This window comes from Geospiza fortis, unplaced genomic scaffold, assembly GCF_000277835.1.
Source record: "Geospiza fortis unplaced genomic scaffold, GeoFor_1.0 scaffold206, whole genome shotgun sequence".
Taxonomy (NCBI): Eukaryota; Metazoa; Chordata; class Aves; order Passeriformes; family Thraupidae; genus Geospiza; species Geospiza fortis.
This window is the reverse complement of record NW_005054311.1, coordinates 2,472,176-2,489,958: the sequence shown is the minus strand read 5'-3', so window position 1 is coordinate 2,489,958 and position 17,783 is coordinate 2,472,176. Positions and strand designations below refer to the sequence as shown.

General features: G+C 36.8%; 1 protein-coding gene across 1 annotated transcript in view; it reads left to right on the top strand.

The window, feature by feature from the left end:
* The window catches only part of TMEM245 (transmembrane protein 245), a 78,588-nt gene that overhangs the window by 32,232 nt on the left and 28,573 nt on the right, over positions 1–17,783 (top strand). The window contains exons 8-13 of the mRNA XM_031055635.1: positions 1,274–1,378; positions 2,699–2,781; positions 4,928–5,018; positions 5,814–5,912; positions 7,770–7,901; positions 14,565–14,687. Of these exons, the coding sequence (XP_030911495.1) occupies positions 1,274–1,378; positions 2,699–2,781; positions 4,928–5,018; positions 5,814–5,912; positions 7,770–7,901; positions 14,565–14,687 (633 nt within the window). The remainder of the gene's footprint in view (positions 1–1,273; positions 1,379–2,698; positions 2,782–4,927; positions 5,019–5,813; positions 5,913–7,769; positions 7,902–14,564; positions 14,688–17,783) is intronic.

Genomic DNA, 17,783 nt, shown 5'->3' with positions numbered 1-17,783 from the left:
TCCTTGTTTTTTGTCAAATAGGACATCTGACTTCAGTGTTGACCAATTCAGTCATCACAGAGCAGTCTGAGAAGTTCATTGTTCCAGGGTCAATTTCATGTGTAGGGATAGGGTAAATAATGTAAAGAAAGAACTAATGTAAACCATTAGCATGCATGTTAGTAGTTTTATAAGATCTCTAACTAAAAAATTACCAACTTAATCATTGAATATATAACTTGGACTTGCAGTACTTTCGCTTACTACGCATTGGCTTTGATCTCAGTTCTTGTGAATCACAAATTTTACAACTGTGCTGTTGCTTTTTCCTGTAGTAATGCTAAATGGAATAGAAATAGACCTGGTATTTGAACCATAGGAGCTAGAAAAATGTATTTGGTCATGCTTGCATGTGCTTTCACAGCTTTTTATGTAAACAGTCAGTTTGTGTATGAGATGAAGCTCAGCTTGCTGTGTTCCAGAGCACTCTGCAAAGTCCTGTGACTGAGCAGTTTGATTGTTTCGAATGACATTATCAGAATTTCTCTACTCAAATATGGTGTCTCCATTTGCTTATGGACATACATAGAATGGGCCTTTTGTAAACTGACAGAACAACAAATGTGCCTGTTTCCTGTATCAGCCAGTTTAGCTGATGCATGCTTAATGCTGAGCATCCTCCTGAGACTGGAAGTGGATAGAAATAGTTGGTGCTGAATAATTGGCCTGATATTCAATAATGCAGAACCCCACCTGTCCCATTTCAGTTCAGAAGGTGATGAGGCAGCTTTAAAAATTTTATTACTTGCAAAAATACCTCATTTGTCATTTAGATGGCTCTTAGCTATTCAAATCTGAAAGTTATGGTTGTGCTTTAAAGTATACCTTGATAGCTTTGAAGTCCTGTGCAGACAGTATCTGTGAGTTTCCGGGTTGCTGAAGGACAAGAAACAAATTTCTGGGTTCTAGCTGATATTAATGTCTTCTTTAGGTACTTCTCTAGGTCTAGTAAGTAATTGTTGAATTATTGCTTGCTTTGCAGAGAGCTTGCTGTGTTGTGTGGTAACGTGTACATGTTTTTTGCAAAATCACATGTCATACCATGATCTTAATCATGCTAACATTGCTTGTTAATTGTTCATTTCCAAGCTTGGGCATAAATGCTGTTTGATTAGAGCCTGATTTTGTACTGTGATTGTAAATAAAAATAACAATACGGTTGCATAACATACAACATTGCTTTCATTAAAGATTGATTTATGAGATATAATTTGTTCTTTTTTTTTCTGTACAGATTATTGTGTGGTTGGAGAAAATGCTAGATAAAATAATCAGCATTTTCATAATATTTGTGCTGGTGATAGGAACCCTTCTGCTAGCTCTTCTCCTTACTGCTAAGGTACAGTATGCTAAGGAATACAATCATAAAGCTCATTTTCATTGCTGATGAAGGTTACTGATACTTACACGAGATTGTATAGCTTAAAGAATTTTTCTAAGTGTTTAGGAACTAATTGCTCTGTAGTTGAACTTGTCACCATTCCCAGACTATAAAATATACAAAAATATATCAAAATCTCAATGTTTCTATTTCTTTGTATTTCTGTATTTTTTACATATATGACATGGCTAATATATAGACATTTGTAAATACAAAATTTATTATAGTAAAAGAATTACTGTCGTATGTATTACAGGAACAGATTTGTTTTGCATCCTATTGACACTTTCCTTGTCAACAGAAGAACCACTTAGATTTTTTTTCTCTTTAATTTACCTCACATCAGAAACATTTGTAAAATATTTAAGGTGTGTTTGTCAATTTGTTTGTGTACTAGCCTGTAACAACCTCATGGTATCCCTTTCTGAGTTAAATGTACTGAGATTCATGATCAGGTATTCTCTGAAATTGATGTTCGGTTTATGGTTGGGTTTGGGTGGGGTGTTTTTTTTGCTCGCCAGAAGAGGTCACTCATGTACTTTTTTTCCTTTTTCCTTAATGGGGCTATGTTCATACTTGAAATAGTCAATGGAGATTGAATGTTTGGCTTGAATACAGTTATGGAACAAAGATCAATGGGTTCTGGTGTCAATCTCCTTTTTCCAAAATGCAGGCATATGTAATGTTGAGTACTTAAAATTAAAGACTTTTGAAGTTGTGCAGACATTCCTGCCTTAAGCTCCCTTACATTCATAGAAGGACTATTAAGATATTTATAAGAGGTGTATTTTATCATTTTTGCTGAAGAATTTATTTAGTTAAGCACCTCATAGTACGGTTGGTCATGTTAGAGGTAAGTATTCATTAATTTTTACACTTCTTTGATCCATGGCTTAAAAAGCTGTATCTGAAACTGCTTTGTATTTTAGTGTTTCTCTTGACAGCACTGCTGTTATTTTTGAATTTTTTTCCACTGATGGGATAAGGTTTAAATTTCCATTTGCTATTACTAGTGACCAGAATTTATTATTGTATTGACTAGATGCTTCTTGTGTTAATGGAACTTCTTTCTTCCTAGTGGCTTGTTTGCACTGGAAGAATTATTTTTTAAATGTACAAACTGGTCACTGCATCCCTTCTCACCTTCCCCCTCCTCCCTACCCTCCTTCCTCTTCCACCACTCACTCCCCCTCCCCAAAAACAAAAATTCTTTCTGAATGTAGGAAGAGTTGTAGTTTGCATTGCATAACATTTCTCCTCTCTCTCTCTTTAATTTAGGTACATCAAGAGAGCGTTCACATGATTCAAGTCACAAGCAGCTTGATCAATGAGACGGTAGCCAGTCACCCAGAGTGGGCAAAGTAAGAATGCTGAAGTTAAGCGAATAGTATAGGGTGGATGAACAAGCTTCCAGGTGCTCTTATGCATAGTTTTTAATTTAAAAAATCTCCTAGGTGAACAGAAATGTGGGTATCTCTCACAGGCTAAAAGCTAAACTCTCAGACAGCAGAGATATTTGTGCATCACTCTGGAGGACTGCCAGCGTGGTATTTCATTTGAGGACTGGTTGGGTTTTGGTGGTGAAGGATGACTCCATGAATTTTCCTAGCTACAGCTGTGGAGAAGAAACTTGTGTAGTGCAGAGGATGAAAAGATCTGTGTTTTGTCCCTTTTTTCTATGAGAGAGAAGTACGGGCAAAGAATACTCTAGAAAGTTTCAAGACAGAGCTAAATTATTTTTTAAATGGAGAGAGATGGATGTGGAGTGCATTTGAAGGAATAGGAGTTGAAGATCTTGTTCCTGGAGTGAACAGAAGAAGAGTTCAGGGGTGGGTGGGGGGAGTTGGGTGTGACTTAGTTGGGCAGGACCATTCCTGTTACGAGTAATGTGTGTAGTGGGGAGTTTGTAAGGTTTGGTCTGTGTACTGACTAAAGTAAACACCAAGACTAGTAAGGGAGAGAGATGGTTTTGAGAGAAAAGCATCTAGAGGAAAACATGGGCACACTGGTGAGCAAAGGAGTCATTGCATGAACATCAGAGGGGGAATAGGTGAGACTGAGGGGTGTGGTTTTAAGGAGGGCATGTTCCAGGTGGCTTTCATTCTGCTTCAGGTAAACAGACATAGGGCAAATGTGAGATACCAAATTAATGACAGCAAAAGAAGTTCTCTCCAGAATGGTTGATTCTTTCAAGGGCACATTCTAAATAAAAGTGATGGTGGTTTAAGAAGATTGAAAGAAAGCAGATGCTGTATTATAAGAGCAAAGCAATTTTTCAAAAACAGAGCTAAAAGGATATTGTTAATAACCACTGTAGTAATACATGCTTTAGCACTACTAAAATAATCACAATCCTGAGAACAGAAAGCACTTGAAGCACTTGGTTTTATTCCTTCATGACATCTCTTGTGCTGTTTGGCCTTTCTGTTTTGCTGTAAGATGGAAATAAGTGGGACTAATGAAGATGGAAATTTGACTGTCAGAAGCTTATTTACATAATGAAACTAGTGGAGTACTAGTTAGATAATTTGCAGAATTCTGGTATAACCTTTCACTTCCAGCGTTTGCATTCAAATTTGAAGTATCCATAACACTGTATTTTAGTTCAATAAGAGTAAGAATACCTCTTGCCAAATCTATGAAGCTTTACCAGCTTTCAGAGCTCGGTGCTCGTTTTTATGTTTAGAGGTGAGTGACTGAAATATCTTGGGATTCCAATCTGGAACATTTCTGAAGCATTATACAGACAGAGGAGCTTCCATATTGATCTTCAGTCAGGTGAACAAATACAGCAGTTCTGTTTCCTGAATGCTTTCATTTTGTTTTGGAAGGGCTCCCAACAAGTGCCGTTGAGTCAAGATGTAAAAAGAAAGTCAAAGCAGAGATTTTGTGCCCTATATTCAGAAGTGGTAAAATGCTGACAACTCAGTAGGGTACATTGCTTGAAAGTGATGTGAGTCCCCGAAGAAATTCACAAGCAGGTGGTTTGGTGAGGACTTAGAAATGACCGATGTCCAGACCTTTTGTCAGCTGGTTGCTTTTTCATGGAAACTATCTTAACAATTTACATTCGGCTTGTAATTTCAAAAGGTTCTGTTTGCAGCTAGGTGAGACTGCTTCATACGATATTTTCAGGAAACTCTGGGGAAAAAAATAATGTTGTGTGAATGGCACACATAGAGATTGAAGAGCAGATCTCTTCTGAAAAAGTTGAGATATCAAATTAATTAAGGTTTCAGGAACCTTGGAGGATTTAAATGCAATGGCATGCCCTAGATTTAATTCTGCTTTGCTTTTTAATTCTGCTTTTTAATCCTTTTAATTAAGGAAAATCTATTCCTTAATATGTAGAAGGAAACATTTGAGTTGTAGTAATTTTATATGTATTTAGCCATAATGATTTGTTGTTTCAAAATGTTAATTTGCAATGTGTTTTGGGTGTAATGAAGTGGGTATAATATATAACAGTTAACTTTGTTTTCCCTCTTTAAAATCCACCCCCCTCAGCTGGCTCCCAGAAGCCCAGGTCATTCAGAAGGCGCTTAATTCTGCAGCCAACAACGTATACCAGTATGGCCGAGAATGGATCACACACAAGGTAAGACTGAGCTGTCAGAAAGCTCAAATTCTTTGGTTTTTGCTTTCATTTCTTGTATTTCATAATAGTAAAAAGAAATAAAAATACATTTGTCAGTAGTTCTTTTCCATGTATTTAACCATTTGTTGACAAATCCATTCTCTCCACTCTGGTTTGGGACTTCTGAAGGAAGAGTGGGAGTGATTTCAGTAGTCTTTTCTGTTCAGGGGATAGTTTCTTTTTAAGAACTGAAGAATCTGTCATCATTCTAATGATTCCCAGTGAAAATGCATCAAATAAAATTGAGTAACTTATTTTAAACTGACTTTGGCTCTTGTATTATAGACAGTGTAAACTGTTGCAACCACTGCCCCTCCCTCTCCCCTAATTTCTGTGTGGTCTGGGTGTGGTACACTGGACATTTTTTAAATCATAATTTTAATAGTTAAGCTATATTCTTCTTCAGAAGAATTTGCCGAAACTCTTACTCATATATTTGATGTCTAGCACACATCTCAAATTATTTGCAATATTTAAAGATATGATCAAGGGCTTTGGATTAAGGATTTTAGAGACAGCATTTGTTTTGCAGTGCGGAAAGAAGTCTTCAGTGCAGCAGAATGTTTTTAACAAAGTCTTTGAATTGTGAACCTTTTTATCTGAAGTGTGTATTTCATGCTGATACTAATTTTTCTAATAACTTGGGTTTGAAATGTGCCTTTACAGACAATCTTACATTATTCATCAAGCGTGAAGTTCATCAGTGGATGCCTGCTTTGTTATGTCCTCTATAATAATAGATTTTATGTGTTTTAGCTGCATAAGATTTTAGGAGAAAAAGTAAATAACACTGCTGTGATTGAAAAACAAGTGCTGGAGCTCTGGGACAGGCTTTATCACTCTTGGTTTGTGAAGGTGGGTAACTCATTTAAATGGTATTCATGCAAACTATCACTTAGTACTCTGACATAATTATGCCAAGTATGCATTTCTGAGGAAGAGATTAGCAGAAAGTTGGAAGGGTGAGTAAAGGTCAGTAAAATGAAGGTAAAAGTTTCAAGTGTGGAAGGCACATAGTTCTAGAGTCACAGTTTTAGTATAGCCAGAGCCGTGTCCTACATTCAAGTAGTTAAGTGTGTTTTTGTGTGTGCCGTTTTATAGTTTTCTCACTTTTTATAATTAGTATTTCATAGTTTAGCGCTTTCTGCTGATTATTCAGGTTGTTGAGGTCTTGGGAAAAGGCAACTGGTCTTCTGTATGATTTGCGTAACTTTTATTAATTTGAAATTGTGAGAAAGTAATTGTCCTCTCATTAAATTTCTTACAATGCAATTTTTGCAGCCATCTTATAATGGGTTCTGTACACTGAATCCTGAAAACTCCTGAAGAGTTAAATCATTGTCATGCTGCCAGTGCTGTGTGCAGTTTAAAGGAAAGAGCAATTCATTAGCCATTATTCAGTGGAAATATCAAATCCAGAAGTCATATTGCTGAAATACTTCTGTATATTTAAATGATTGCAATTATATTAACACTTTTCTTTATGCAGTTATTCTTCAAGTACCTCTAAACTTCCAAGAAGATCTCTGCATTAAAGAAATAACAGTTGGTATAGAACTAGAAGAAGAGGTGATAGGTCTCCGTACAGTTTACAAATACAGAAGGCCTATTCGAGGGAGATTTTTGTCTACTTATATGTTTCTACTCTAAATAAATTACTAGCTCAGAATAAAGATCTCTGTGTTGGCAGTGGATTGTTATAGAAGGTTGCTAATAGTACATCACAAAGTGTAACAGTGCCTCTGGAGAGAATTGGTAGCGAGCAGAAAATGTAATACTCTTAGATAAATCAGTGCAGGGACTGCGCTTGAGATGTTATTTCCCATGCGTGGCAAAAAAGGTGCTGCCATTTTGCATGCAGGTTGTTAAGGCTAAAAGTGTGCAGAAAGTTTTGACAAGTAGTGGAATGCTTATTGTAAAACTCAGAGTTAAGAACTTGAGAAGTCTCCTTCTATTAAAGACTAGGATATTTTAGTCAGCAGGTTTGCTTAAGCTTGCTTACAGAGAATTCTGACATCCTTCTCTGAAACGCTTGTCACAGTCCCAGCCTGTGGCATTCAGGATGGTAATCAGGTATTATTCACTGGGCAATAGCAACATCATAATTGGGGAAGAGCCACTTAAGGAATTAGCTGTTGTTTTTATGGCCATGTCCTGCTGTCTTGTTGTGTTGTAGTTACAAAGACTTCTGTGTAGTCAGAAGAAATCCTCCTGCATCCAGTTTAGCTTTTAGGTTTTGTGTGATTGAACATTTCCTGTGGAGAGGTAGAAACTAATGGTGAGAACACTAGTTGCTTGGACTTCTGCTTGCATTTTTCTTTATGGGCTGTGCTGGGAAAACTTGTGTGTTGCAGACAGTAAATTATGTAGGCAATAATTGAAATCATTACCTCTTTCTTATGTGCTTTCATTAAGAGCAACATAGATACCATTGTATCAGTCAAGCAGTAAACTTTTAACTGAGGTGAATCAATACAACATACACATATGTAATTAAATGGGATAATTAACTACAGTTTCTGTCAGGTTTTAATTTTTCCAATGTACAGAGTACTTCCAGGTGTTTTAGGGGATGCCAGTTAAAGCAGCTCTAAGTATTTAAATGCATGTTGGATCTATTCCTCATTAAGAAAACACCAGTCTAAAGCATTAGCTTTTGTCTTTCTTATATCTCTAAATTTTATTCAAATGTCTATTTTCTTTGTTTTTAAGAATGTAACACATTCTGGAAGACACAAAGGACACAAGTGGCACATAAACCGTCAGAACAGCTGGCTTGGAGATATTCTGGACTGGCAAGATGTTGCGTCGTTTGTTCACGATAACATCGAAACGTTTCTCTCGGTACGTATTCTTTGCACTTACTATGAAATTGGTCTAATTTTTAACTGATAGCAGTTTCTCCTTGGAGTACCACTAAGGTTATGGATTCAAGTAAATGGAAAATTATGGAAGTGCTGTTAGTGTTGCTTACAATTACCTAAGCAATTGTTGCAAGCCTACATAAGATATAACTGTAAAACAAACAGAAATGTTTAGGATAAAGAAGCTCTTGTGCTTTCAGCATCTTCATGGATACCAGCTTCCTACATGTCTTCCTGAGGCATATTGTTACCTGTGTCACCTGCAAGCTGATTTTCTGTGCATTATTCTATGTAGTCTTTTCTCTTTAAGGAAGAAAACAATTGATTTAAGTTATAACTGAAGAAGCTATTGACTTAGAGGTTGTGAAAACAAAAGCAAACAAAAGCAAAAAACAAAGCAATAAAAGTGGGGGGTGATTTTTTTTACCTCAAATTACTATTATTTGTTGGGTTGAAAGCAGCTTATTATTTTCTTCTTTTATTTAAGTTCTGTGGAGAATGAAATTAATGTTTTATACAGTGTGACTTCCTGAATAAAAACATTTCACCTTATGAGGAGAAAAAGAGGAAGCATTGAAAGCAATCCAAATTAAGGTGTTTCACAAAAAAAATCATGTTAAATCCTAAATGCTTAATACATAGAGTCAATCCCAATATAGTTCATCCTTGCCTTGAGCTGTTGTCATTACATTATCTTCAATTCTGTAAGACTATTATTTATACCTGTCTGGCACTATAGCAGATCTGTGGATGCAATTAAAGCTAATATTTGCCTCCAAGCAGTTCTTGGTTTAGATGTAGGCATGTGTGCTTTTTCTGTCCTCCTCCAATTGCTGCCTAAATTGTTACAGCTTCTGCCATAGAAGATGTGAGACAAGAAAGAGTTGAGAGAAACTTTATTGCAGTAAACCTTTTTTCAGTTAATTATGAAATTTGCTTGGTACTTTCTCAAAGCTGGCCATGCATGCTTGAGGCGAAGGGTTTAAAAATGCACAGCACATCCTGATTTAAAATCAATGTGGAGTTTCCTTCTAGGCAAGAGGCACAGAAGGAGGAGAAGCTGCTTGGTAAGAGTGTGTCATTTGCAGCATTGCTGCACAGTGCTCAGAAACCATGATGTAAAATGTGCTTCAGTAATCTTAGCAGGCTGGAGAGGGGTGAAGAAAAGTGTAAAGAGAATAAATATTTAAGAATGAAAAACATTAACATTAAAATTTTCATCTAGCTAACATGCTTGCTTTACTTCTAAAACCTGGTTTAAAAGTTCAAGAAAGAAGTGCCAGCAAATGACTTGCTTTCCTGTTTATTTCCAGGAACTCATTACTCATCAGCAGTGGGGAAACACCTGTCTTTTTTCTCCATGTACTCATGTCCTTAATAGCAGACTGTAAACCAGTCAGCTTAGTATAAAGCTCTAAATCCTGGTTTCACATCCTTACTGGGCAGCATTTACTTTCCTGGCTTGCTCATCTACAGTGCATTGCATAAATATTACTCATGCTAATGTTTTTAATTAAAATTTATGAAAATATAGTCTCTGTTCTTGTTTAGGTCATTAAATTTGGAGATTATTAAAATAAAAATAGCTTTTCCTTAAGTCTGGTATGTTTACGCAAGTTTCTTACCTAGCCTAAGATACAAAGCAACCTTACTGTATTCAGGATTTATGTTCTTACCAGAGCATGAAAACCTTTCTCCTGGTATTTTGAAATAGAACAATGGGTTATTAGAATGGCATACTGAATTGGGAAGGGTTAATATTTTAAATTATGTGAGTGCTTCTGGGAGTGTATGCTCTGGGGATTTAATTTTTCTGTTGCTTAGATTCTTTAGTTTGGGTTTTTTGTTTGTTTGCTTTTTTCATATTTTATGGAACTTTGAGTGGGATTTAGACGAGATTAGATGGGGCTTTGAGCAACCTGGTCTAAGGAAAGGTGCCCCTGCCTATGGCAGGGGGATTGGGACCACATGATCTTTAAGATCCCTTTGAACCCAGACTGTTTTATCTTTTTATTTTTTGGTTGAGTGTGTTATTTGTGGGGAGAGTGAAGTTGAACACTTGAAATCAATGCTGGCTTTCAGTTCTTAAGAATATAGCAAGACACAGTACAGTCCCAAAGCTGTGTTGACAGGTTTTTTTAACATACATATAAAGACAATGAGATAGCTGTAAAGAACTGTGTAAAGAAGCAGATAAAAAGCTCTAATGAGATTTCCTCCACTTTTGGAAAAGAATAAATGTGTGTGATTACACTACTTGCATGTAACAAATACTTATGCATGGATTGAGTTTACCAAAAAATAACTGTCTTGCTAGCCCCTTGGCTTTCTGAAGTATTTCAGAGTAGAACAGATGACAGTTTCTCTGAAAATAAAGCTATTTGACAATGTCATATTACAGCCACAAGCGGATAAGCTCTTTTCCATTGATGGAAGTCAAAGGAAGTATTCTTCCTCCTTAATAGGAGGAGTGTTTGCTGTAAGAAAAATGTTAAGAGAAGACAGATGCTAGTGCTTCACTTCAGGCTTTTCCCGTAATGGAAGAAATTTTCATTTTAGAGTTGAAGGCATGTAATTAAATTGCTGATGTAGGTGTGCTGGGGAATTGCTGGTGTTCATTTAATTTGTAACAACATGCAGTGATTCAACTTTGCAACTTTAAGTATCAGGTAAAGCTTGGAAGACTTCTGTAGCCCCCTCAAAATGTGCTGTTCATTATAGCAGTTATGCTTAGCTGTAGTTTGATGTAGACAGACCTTAATTATTTTAAAGTAATTTACTATATAAACATGTAAATTGCCTGAAGATTTAATATGAAGATAAGCTTTTCCAAGTCATCAGTTTGTTTGGTTTTTTTCTCTAAAAGCCTTGGTGTTTGCAGCACTGCTGCCTTTTTCCAGTATTAGAAGCAGTAGTGTTAAAAACCATCATAATATAAGCAGTGGTGTGTTTCTGAAGTGGGGTTTACTTAATCTCATTCTTGGCAGAGAGAGCAAGAGTGGAGCCTCACTTTGTCTTATATTTTGCACCCCATACTCTGCTCCAAGGTAGTTAATCAGATGGATGAAATAGGCAGCATGGAGCTGGACTATTAAGATTTAATTTGTGAAAAATAAAAAAGACTCATTCTTTCCTCACTTACCTGTTTTTTCCATTCATAACCCTTTTTCTCCACTTCTTGTATGCTTGTAGCATTAAGTGAATTGCTGCTGGCTTAATCTGTGAATGGTGACTCAGAGCTCCCTTGATGTTACATGAGACATTGCTAATGTCTTCTTAATTTGATCTTTTGGCTCCTTGCACAAGAATACTCATCATTCCACCAGCAGGTGGTATCTCATTCAGAGATCTCCCAGACAGGAAGACTGAAGACCTTGCACAGAGATATTCACAGCAAGCTTCAGCTTAGTTAGGTTTCCCTTTCCGTGCTTTTAGCATGACTGATCTGTGCATTTTAAATCAAGTCAGCTCCTCAAATATTTCACTGAGTTACTACACATCCTAATATTTTTCTCTGGCTCCAGTAGTTTCTTCAAGTAATCTCATAAATTTATAGTTAATTCAGTCCATTTTTCAGTAATATATCAACTAGCATGTTGGGGTTTTTTCACATATATTTATACAGAATTGAGTTAGGTACATACTTTTATCTGGTTTCCAGAAGTTTGCTGACTTGAAGTTCTCAGTAAATTACTGTTTTGATCAAGTGCCTTTTAACCCTCATTTTCAAGTGTTGACTAGTTGAAAAGTGGCCAAAGAGGACACCCTAGATGCCTGAGAATATTGTGTGCAATTTTTCTTTCTTGCCTGTTACAGATTGGAAGGGCAGAGTAACTGATGGTGATGTTGGCACCGTGTGATGTGTAAGAGAGTTCTGAATTCTGTAGAGCTTTGCAGCCCTTTTAAACACTGATCCCTTACAGCTGCTTACAGAGCAGTGGTTTGGGGAAAAAGGTGTGTTTTTCTGTTATTTAATAGGAAAAAAGTAACTAAAAGTGATGTAACATTGTTGCATAAATAGTCACACTTTATTGTGTTTTGGGGAAGTCAGCTGGCAAGGTGTTAACAATTCTTTATGTGTAGTAGGTGACCTCATCAACTCAGCTGCAGTAGGCTCTGGGAATCAAACAGCATTATGAACTCTTAGGTGCAGCTGCATGTAATTTTGTGAGTGGTAGGGAAGTATTTGAGCACTGACCCTGTATTCAGTAATGATTAGTGTCTGCTATGTCTGTCTTCTCATGTTAGCTATGAAAAGCTTGTATCTTGAAATTTTAATGATACATATGCGTAACAAAGAAAACTCTGCAGTTGGAGACTAAAAGTCGGGAGTCCTAAAAGATGCAGTAGCTTTCAAAAGACATACCAAAGCTGGAGAAAGGCACTATCTACACTTACTCTAATGCTGGTGATAACTGGTTCAACAGTTGCAATCAATGACTCCATGAAACAAGGATGTTCATGTGGGAGAGCCATTCCTGATGTTAATGGAACAAACCAATACCTATATTCAAACTACCTGCAGTGGTATACTCCTGGTTATCAGCCCTCAGGCTTAAGCTTCTTGGAAAAGTGTTCAATAAATCCTGCCTATACTGGAGAAACATCCTATTTTGAAAGCTTTCACAGTCCCATCAATTCTGTGCTCTCCTCTGGCAGATGGAACAAGCTCCTCTCCTTGTAAGCTCTGACTGTTATCAGCTCAGCTTGTGTGTTGCAAGTGAGGGTTTTAACAATTGCTGCGATTACTAGTTAGAAGGCTGTTAAAGAAGAGTAGTTTTACTCTTTAGAGCAGAACTTTACTAGACCATTTTTCATTAACCACATGCTTCATGCCCATGGTTTGCTTTGCAGTCTCCTAGTCATTATCAGTGTGTATTGAAAGTGGTCAGTCCTTAACAATCATGTCCTACATGAGCTGTGAGGCTAAAAAACCATCATGATAGTGCCTGTGTAGTTGTCACCAACAGAGGCTTTGCTTAATGGGCTGAGTCACAGGAGTGTAAATGAAGTGGCTGAAGAGCTTTTAGGTATGCGGAACTGGAACTTAATAGACATTGTCTTCCCTCAGATTAAGGAGTTTGTCCTTTCATAAGTGTTCTTATTCCAGACAGCTCCTGCCCCTTGGCCTCTGCCCTGGACTGTGTGCTGTTATACTTGGGAAAAGTATTACTTTTCTAGATCATGACAGCTGCCTTGTCCTGTTGTTAGCCTGTTGTGGTTTTTTCCCCCTCTTTCTTAATTCCTGCCTCATTTTCTTGAAGGAAAAGTAGTCTTCCTAGCTCATAAAATTGTGCATCTTCAGTGTGTTCTTACTCAAAGCACTGCTTTGAGTCCTGTTTCAGGGACCTTTGTTTTCAACTTGTGTCCCTATTTTCAAGGCCTTTGCTGCTGTTCTATGATAAAACTGCACATTATAACAGAAGACCTGTGGCACAGAAGCTCCTGTTTGCATACCAAGTAACAAGCTTAAATATCTGGGAGGAGAACCTTGCATACAACTTAAGCCTGCTATTAGCAATGATAGCACTGTCCTTCCTGAATACCAGCTGGAAGGCCTCTGCTTTAGTCCTCCTAACATAATGTGCAGATGATAATGTTACCTAGGGGCTGCATGAATTTGTAGCACTGCTACACCCCCACAATGAGTTTGTAGTCAATAGAAGAAGCAAAGGGATAGGTGCCAGTGGGAGAACATTTTTCAGCAGTGTCCTCTCCACTTCTAGCCTCACTTGAATTCTCAAGAGACACTAATAAAATCTGTACAAAAGATGAGCTTTAACATTCATAATTCCCATTAAATAATAGGAAGCATGAACTAAGTAGGTCTTTCTGTGTTGTAATTCCTGTCATTTCCCCCAGCATTTACTCCCTCTGAAGTTCATGCTTAATAAATTATGTTTAATATGATTCACTCACTTCTAAAGGAGAGGTGATCACATGGCTTACACTCCTTTGTCTGCTCTACAGTTGCTGACTGCTGAGGAAGGGTTTTTTGGTTTTAGGCGGTGTTGGTTGATTGGTTTTGTTTTAATATTGTCTAATCGCTATTTGTTAAACCAAGACTCATAGTTGCTAGTTTTTAATAATTACGTGATTAACGGATGTACCCTTACTCAAAATCACAACTTTGGCATTTCTCTGCAGGTATTACTAAAAACATGCATTTCATTACCATGAAAGTTTTTAACAACAAATATATTGAAGTAGTAAATTTATTATTTGATTGGGAGCATCAGATTTTTTTCTACCTTGTGATGTTATTCCTTGTTCTTTTTGTCTTAACATTTCTGCTTTTGAAAAGGTGAGTATTTTCTGCTAAGACAAGATCTGCTTGGCAGGAATGTTAATCACAGTAAACAAGTGTCACCACATCTAGTTTATTTTGCAATTTTGCATAATGAAATAATTTTGAATACTGAGAGAAAAATTCCGGAACCTTATAACCAGCTACATAGAAACTTACCTTTGTAAAGTGGACATTTTCACTTGGTAGACTCTGCTGTAGTATAGGAGGGAGGGAAGATGATTTTTTTTAAGTCTTCTTTGTTTAGCTTGATGGAGATTAATCACTCAGCAAATAATTCTCTGTCCTTGCTAATAGCATCCAATGTCTAAATCTGTTTTCTTCCTCCTTTTTCAGATCCTGGAGTCTCTGTGGATAGTGATGAGTCGTAATGTGAGCCTCTTGTTTACTACGGTTACAGCATTAGTGACAATCCTCTTCCACAGTGGGACAGCTCTTCTCAATTTTGTGCTTTCAGTGGTAAGTAGTGTGTCATTGATTTACATGGTCCATTTTACTGGAGTAACCTAATTACACGTACTGTAACAATGAAAACTCAAACCTAAAGCATTGAAAACATCTTCTAAACTTATCTAATACCAAAATTCTGTAAGCTTTTGCAAATTTGCTATCTGTCTGGGGGCATTCTAGACAGAGGGCAAGATTAGGAGGTAGTAAGTATTCCTGTCTTCACTATTTTGCTAATGGAAAATTCTTGTTTTAGGCTTTGAAGGTACTAAGCTGTAGCTTGTAATGTCCTGCATAACTGCTGAAATTTTATGGCATGTCTGCTTAAGCATATTCCTATACAAGCCCTTGTATTCAGGAGATGGAAAAATTTTTTGCAGGAAAATCACCAATTTTGTTCTCTAGTTGTCTTCCATAAAAAGAGATTGCGTGAGAGCTTTTTATTTCTTCCTTAGTCCACAACTTCACCCAAGATAGCACGTTTAAAACTGTGTCCAAAATGTTAGTATACAAAAATTGCAAGCTTGGGAACTAATTGCAAGTGATTTCAAGGCACTCAGGCTCAGATACGAAATATATCTTTAGATGCCTAATGACTTATAGCAAGTTCATTGCATGCTGTTGCTGTGATGCATGATCCTCACTTTTTTTGCCTGCCAACAGCATCCTGCCTGTTGCTGGGTCACTTGTGCAGTCAGCTGGTTTAGCAGAGGTGTTGGAATCTTGCTGTGTTAGAATTCATTTAATGGTTAGATACTTGAACTGTACTTTTATTTTTTCATTTTTCAGGTTTCCTAGTTGCCACAGAAAAGTTTTTACTAGTTTGGGGTGGCACACACTAACTTAAATTTTCTAACAAGATAATGCTCAAAGTGGTTAACTTTTCTACTGATTACGTTTCAATCCAGTTTTAGTCATCTTGAATAGAAATTAAAATACTAAATTTTATTTTAGGTTTAAAAATTTTTTCTTTAAATCATGGAAATAATAATGGACACTTTGTTCAAAAGCTCAATTTTGAAAAATATGTCTTCCATCAAAAATTAAGTAGGAATGTGAATCTGTGTAGCACATCTATCCACAATCCAGTAAGATTGTGTTCAGATCTTCAACAGACTTTTGAAAACTGATCATTAGTTGCAGAAGTGTCACTTGTACTTTCACTTCTGAATACAAGTTCCAGTCTGCACACATGTGCACATGGATGTATGTATATGTCTCTGTGTGGGTGTATAGTTATGCACATGTGTGTACTCACATGTGCACACACTCACTCTCTCACTCACTCTGCTCATATGCTGTTACAAAGATTGAAAGAGAAAAAGCTCCATTTGGCTGATGGGCATCTACAGTCCTGCAGGGAATGCACAGATTTTGGATACTGTTAAGCATACAACTAAAGAAACAACCAGAAAACCCAAAACAAGTAAAAAATTCCCAACAGCCAAAGACTCTGAAACTTTTCAGCAGAAAATTGAGTATGAAAAACAGAAACAAAAATATTTACTGAATCAATGGACCTGATGCACAAGCAGTTAGGTTGTGTGTTTCTTGATCCCTGTGGAAATGCTGAATTATCATTTTGGTAGAGAGTGTTTACCCAGAGTTTTCTCCTTGAATTCAGTCTATCCCTCCTCAACTTAAGAGTATTTAATATTTTCAGCTACAGGACAAATTCTACAGCATGATGTCGTAATTAATCTGTTGTTTAACTATGGAAAGGTCATACTGTTTTGTCTTTGGTAAATTCTTTCTCATAGTCATCAGCAGGATCTTGAATTGTTGCTTAGGAGACAATTTAGGTATCTCGGGTATCCTATAAAAGAGGTCTGAAGGCTTATAGCCTCCAGTTGCTCTAAGACAGTGCATATCTTTTGCTGCTGAATTTAGTATTGAGGTTATTCTACTTGCTGGAAGAGTCAGCAAGCCATTTGATAATACATTATTATATTCTGTGACTACAGGTTCTTTTTGCATTTCTACACCTATTGTGCTGAAGGAAATACGTTAATTTCCTAAAAGGCAGATACTCCAAAATTCCAAAGTTAATTTTGCATGCTCCATCTTCTTTTAGCAGAAATTGAGCAGGATTTGTAAGTTTTCCTGTCTTGTAGTTCATCTTAATGCTATTTTATTCCACTGCTGTTCATTCCCAGCCATTGCTTTGGCTTTCACCTTTCAGGTGGGTATGTCTGTCTTGTGTCTCCTTAAGAAAGCAAGTTTCTTCTGTAAACACTGGGGAAGAACGGTCAGGATAAGCAGACATTATACTTAATGTGCTTAGGGCAATATGCTGCTCTCTGTGTTGAAAACTGCATGTGTGGGAGGATCTGCTCAGTGGAAGGAAGACTCAACATCATCTGGGTGCCTGCTTCAGTATAGAATTTTCTGCTGAAATCAGGAAATATCGTAGCTTAGAAATGACAGGGCCCATCAAGGAAGAAAAATAGCCATAATTTCAGAATTGAAAAAGATGTTAAAATGTGATTTAAGATCCTCTTACTTGAAGCTGTAGCAAAACATAGCTGATACTGCTACTGGCGCTAGATTATCTCTCGTTAAAGCAAGGCTTAATTATTGTTATTATTTTTTTAAGCTCAAAATTAGTGTTAACAGCATGCTATTAAAGTCTGCTAGTATGATAACTTGTTTTTTTAGCTAGATTGGTTTATCTCCCAAGGCAGAAGTTAAACACCTGGGGAGATGGAATATAGCCTAAACCAATACATGGCAATTTGAATGGGGGGTCATTAGAGGTTAATAGTTGAATGTGACTTTCAAGTTTAAGTTTGGGAGGGCAGAGTAGGAGGAAAATGGTAGTAGCATTTTATTGAGTATAAAGAAATTAGGAGCAGAGACAGATGTCATTTTGAGATTGGTAATGAAATATTGCAATGCTATTTTCATTTTGTTTTCTGAGCATCTTCAGAGGGAGTGAAGGAAAAGAGCATGAGGTGTCTGCAAAGTGGATAAAATGCTTGAAACTAAGAGACTTATGGAGATCAGGCTGTTTGGCTCATAAAGAAAAGATTAAGATGTGTTTTATTCTAGAATACAAGTAGGTTGGAAACAAGGAAAGTGAAAGAATTCTTTCTAATCTTGGGAGGA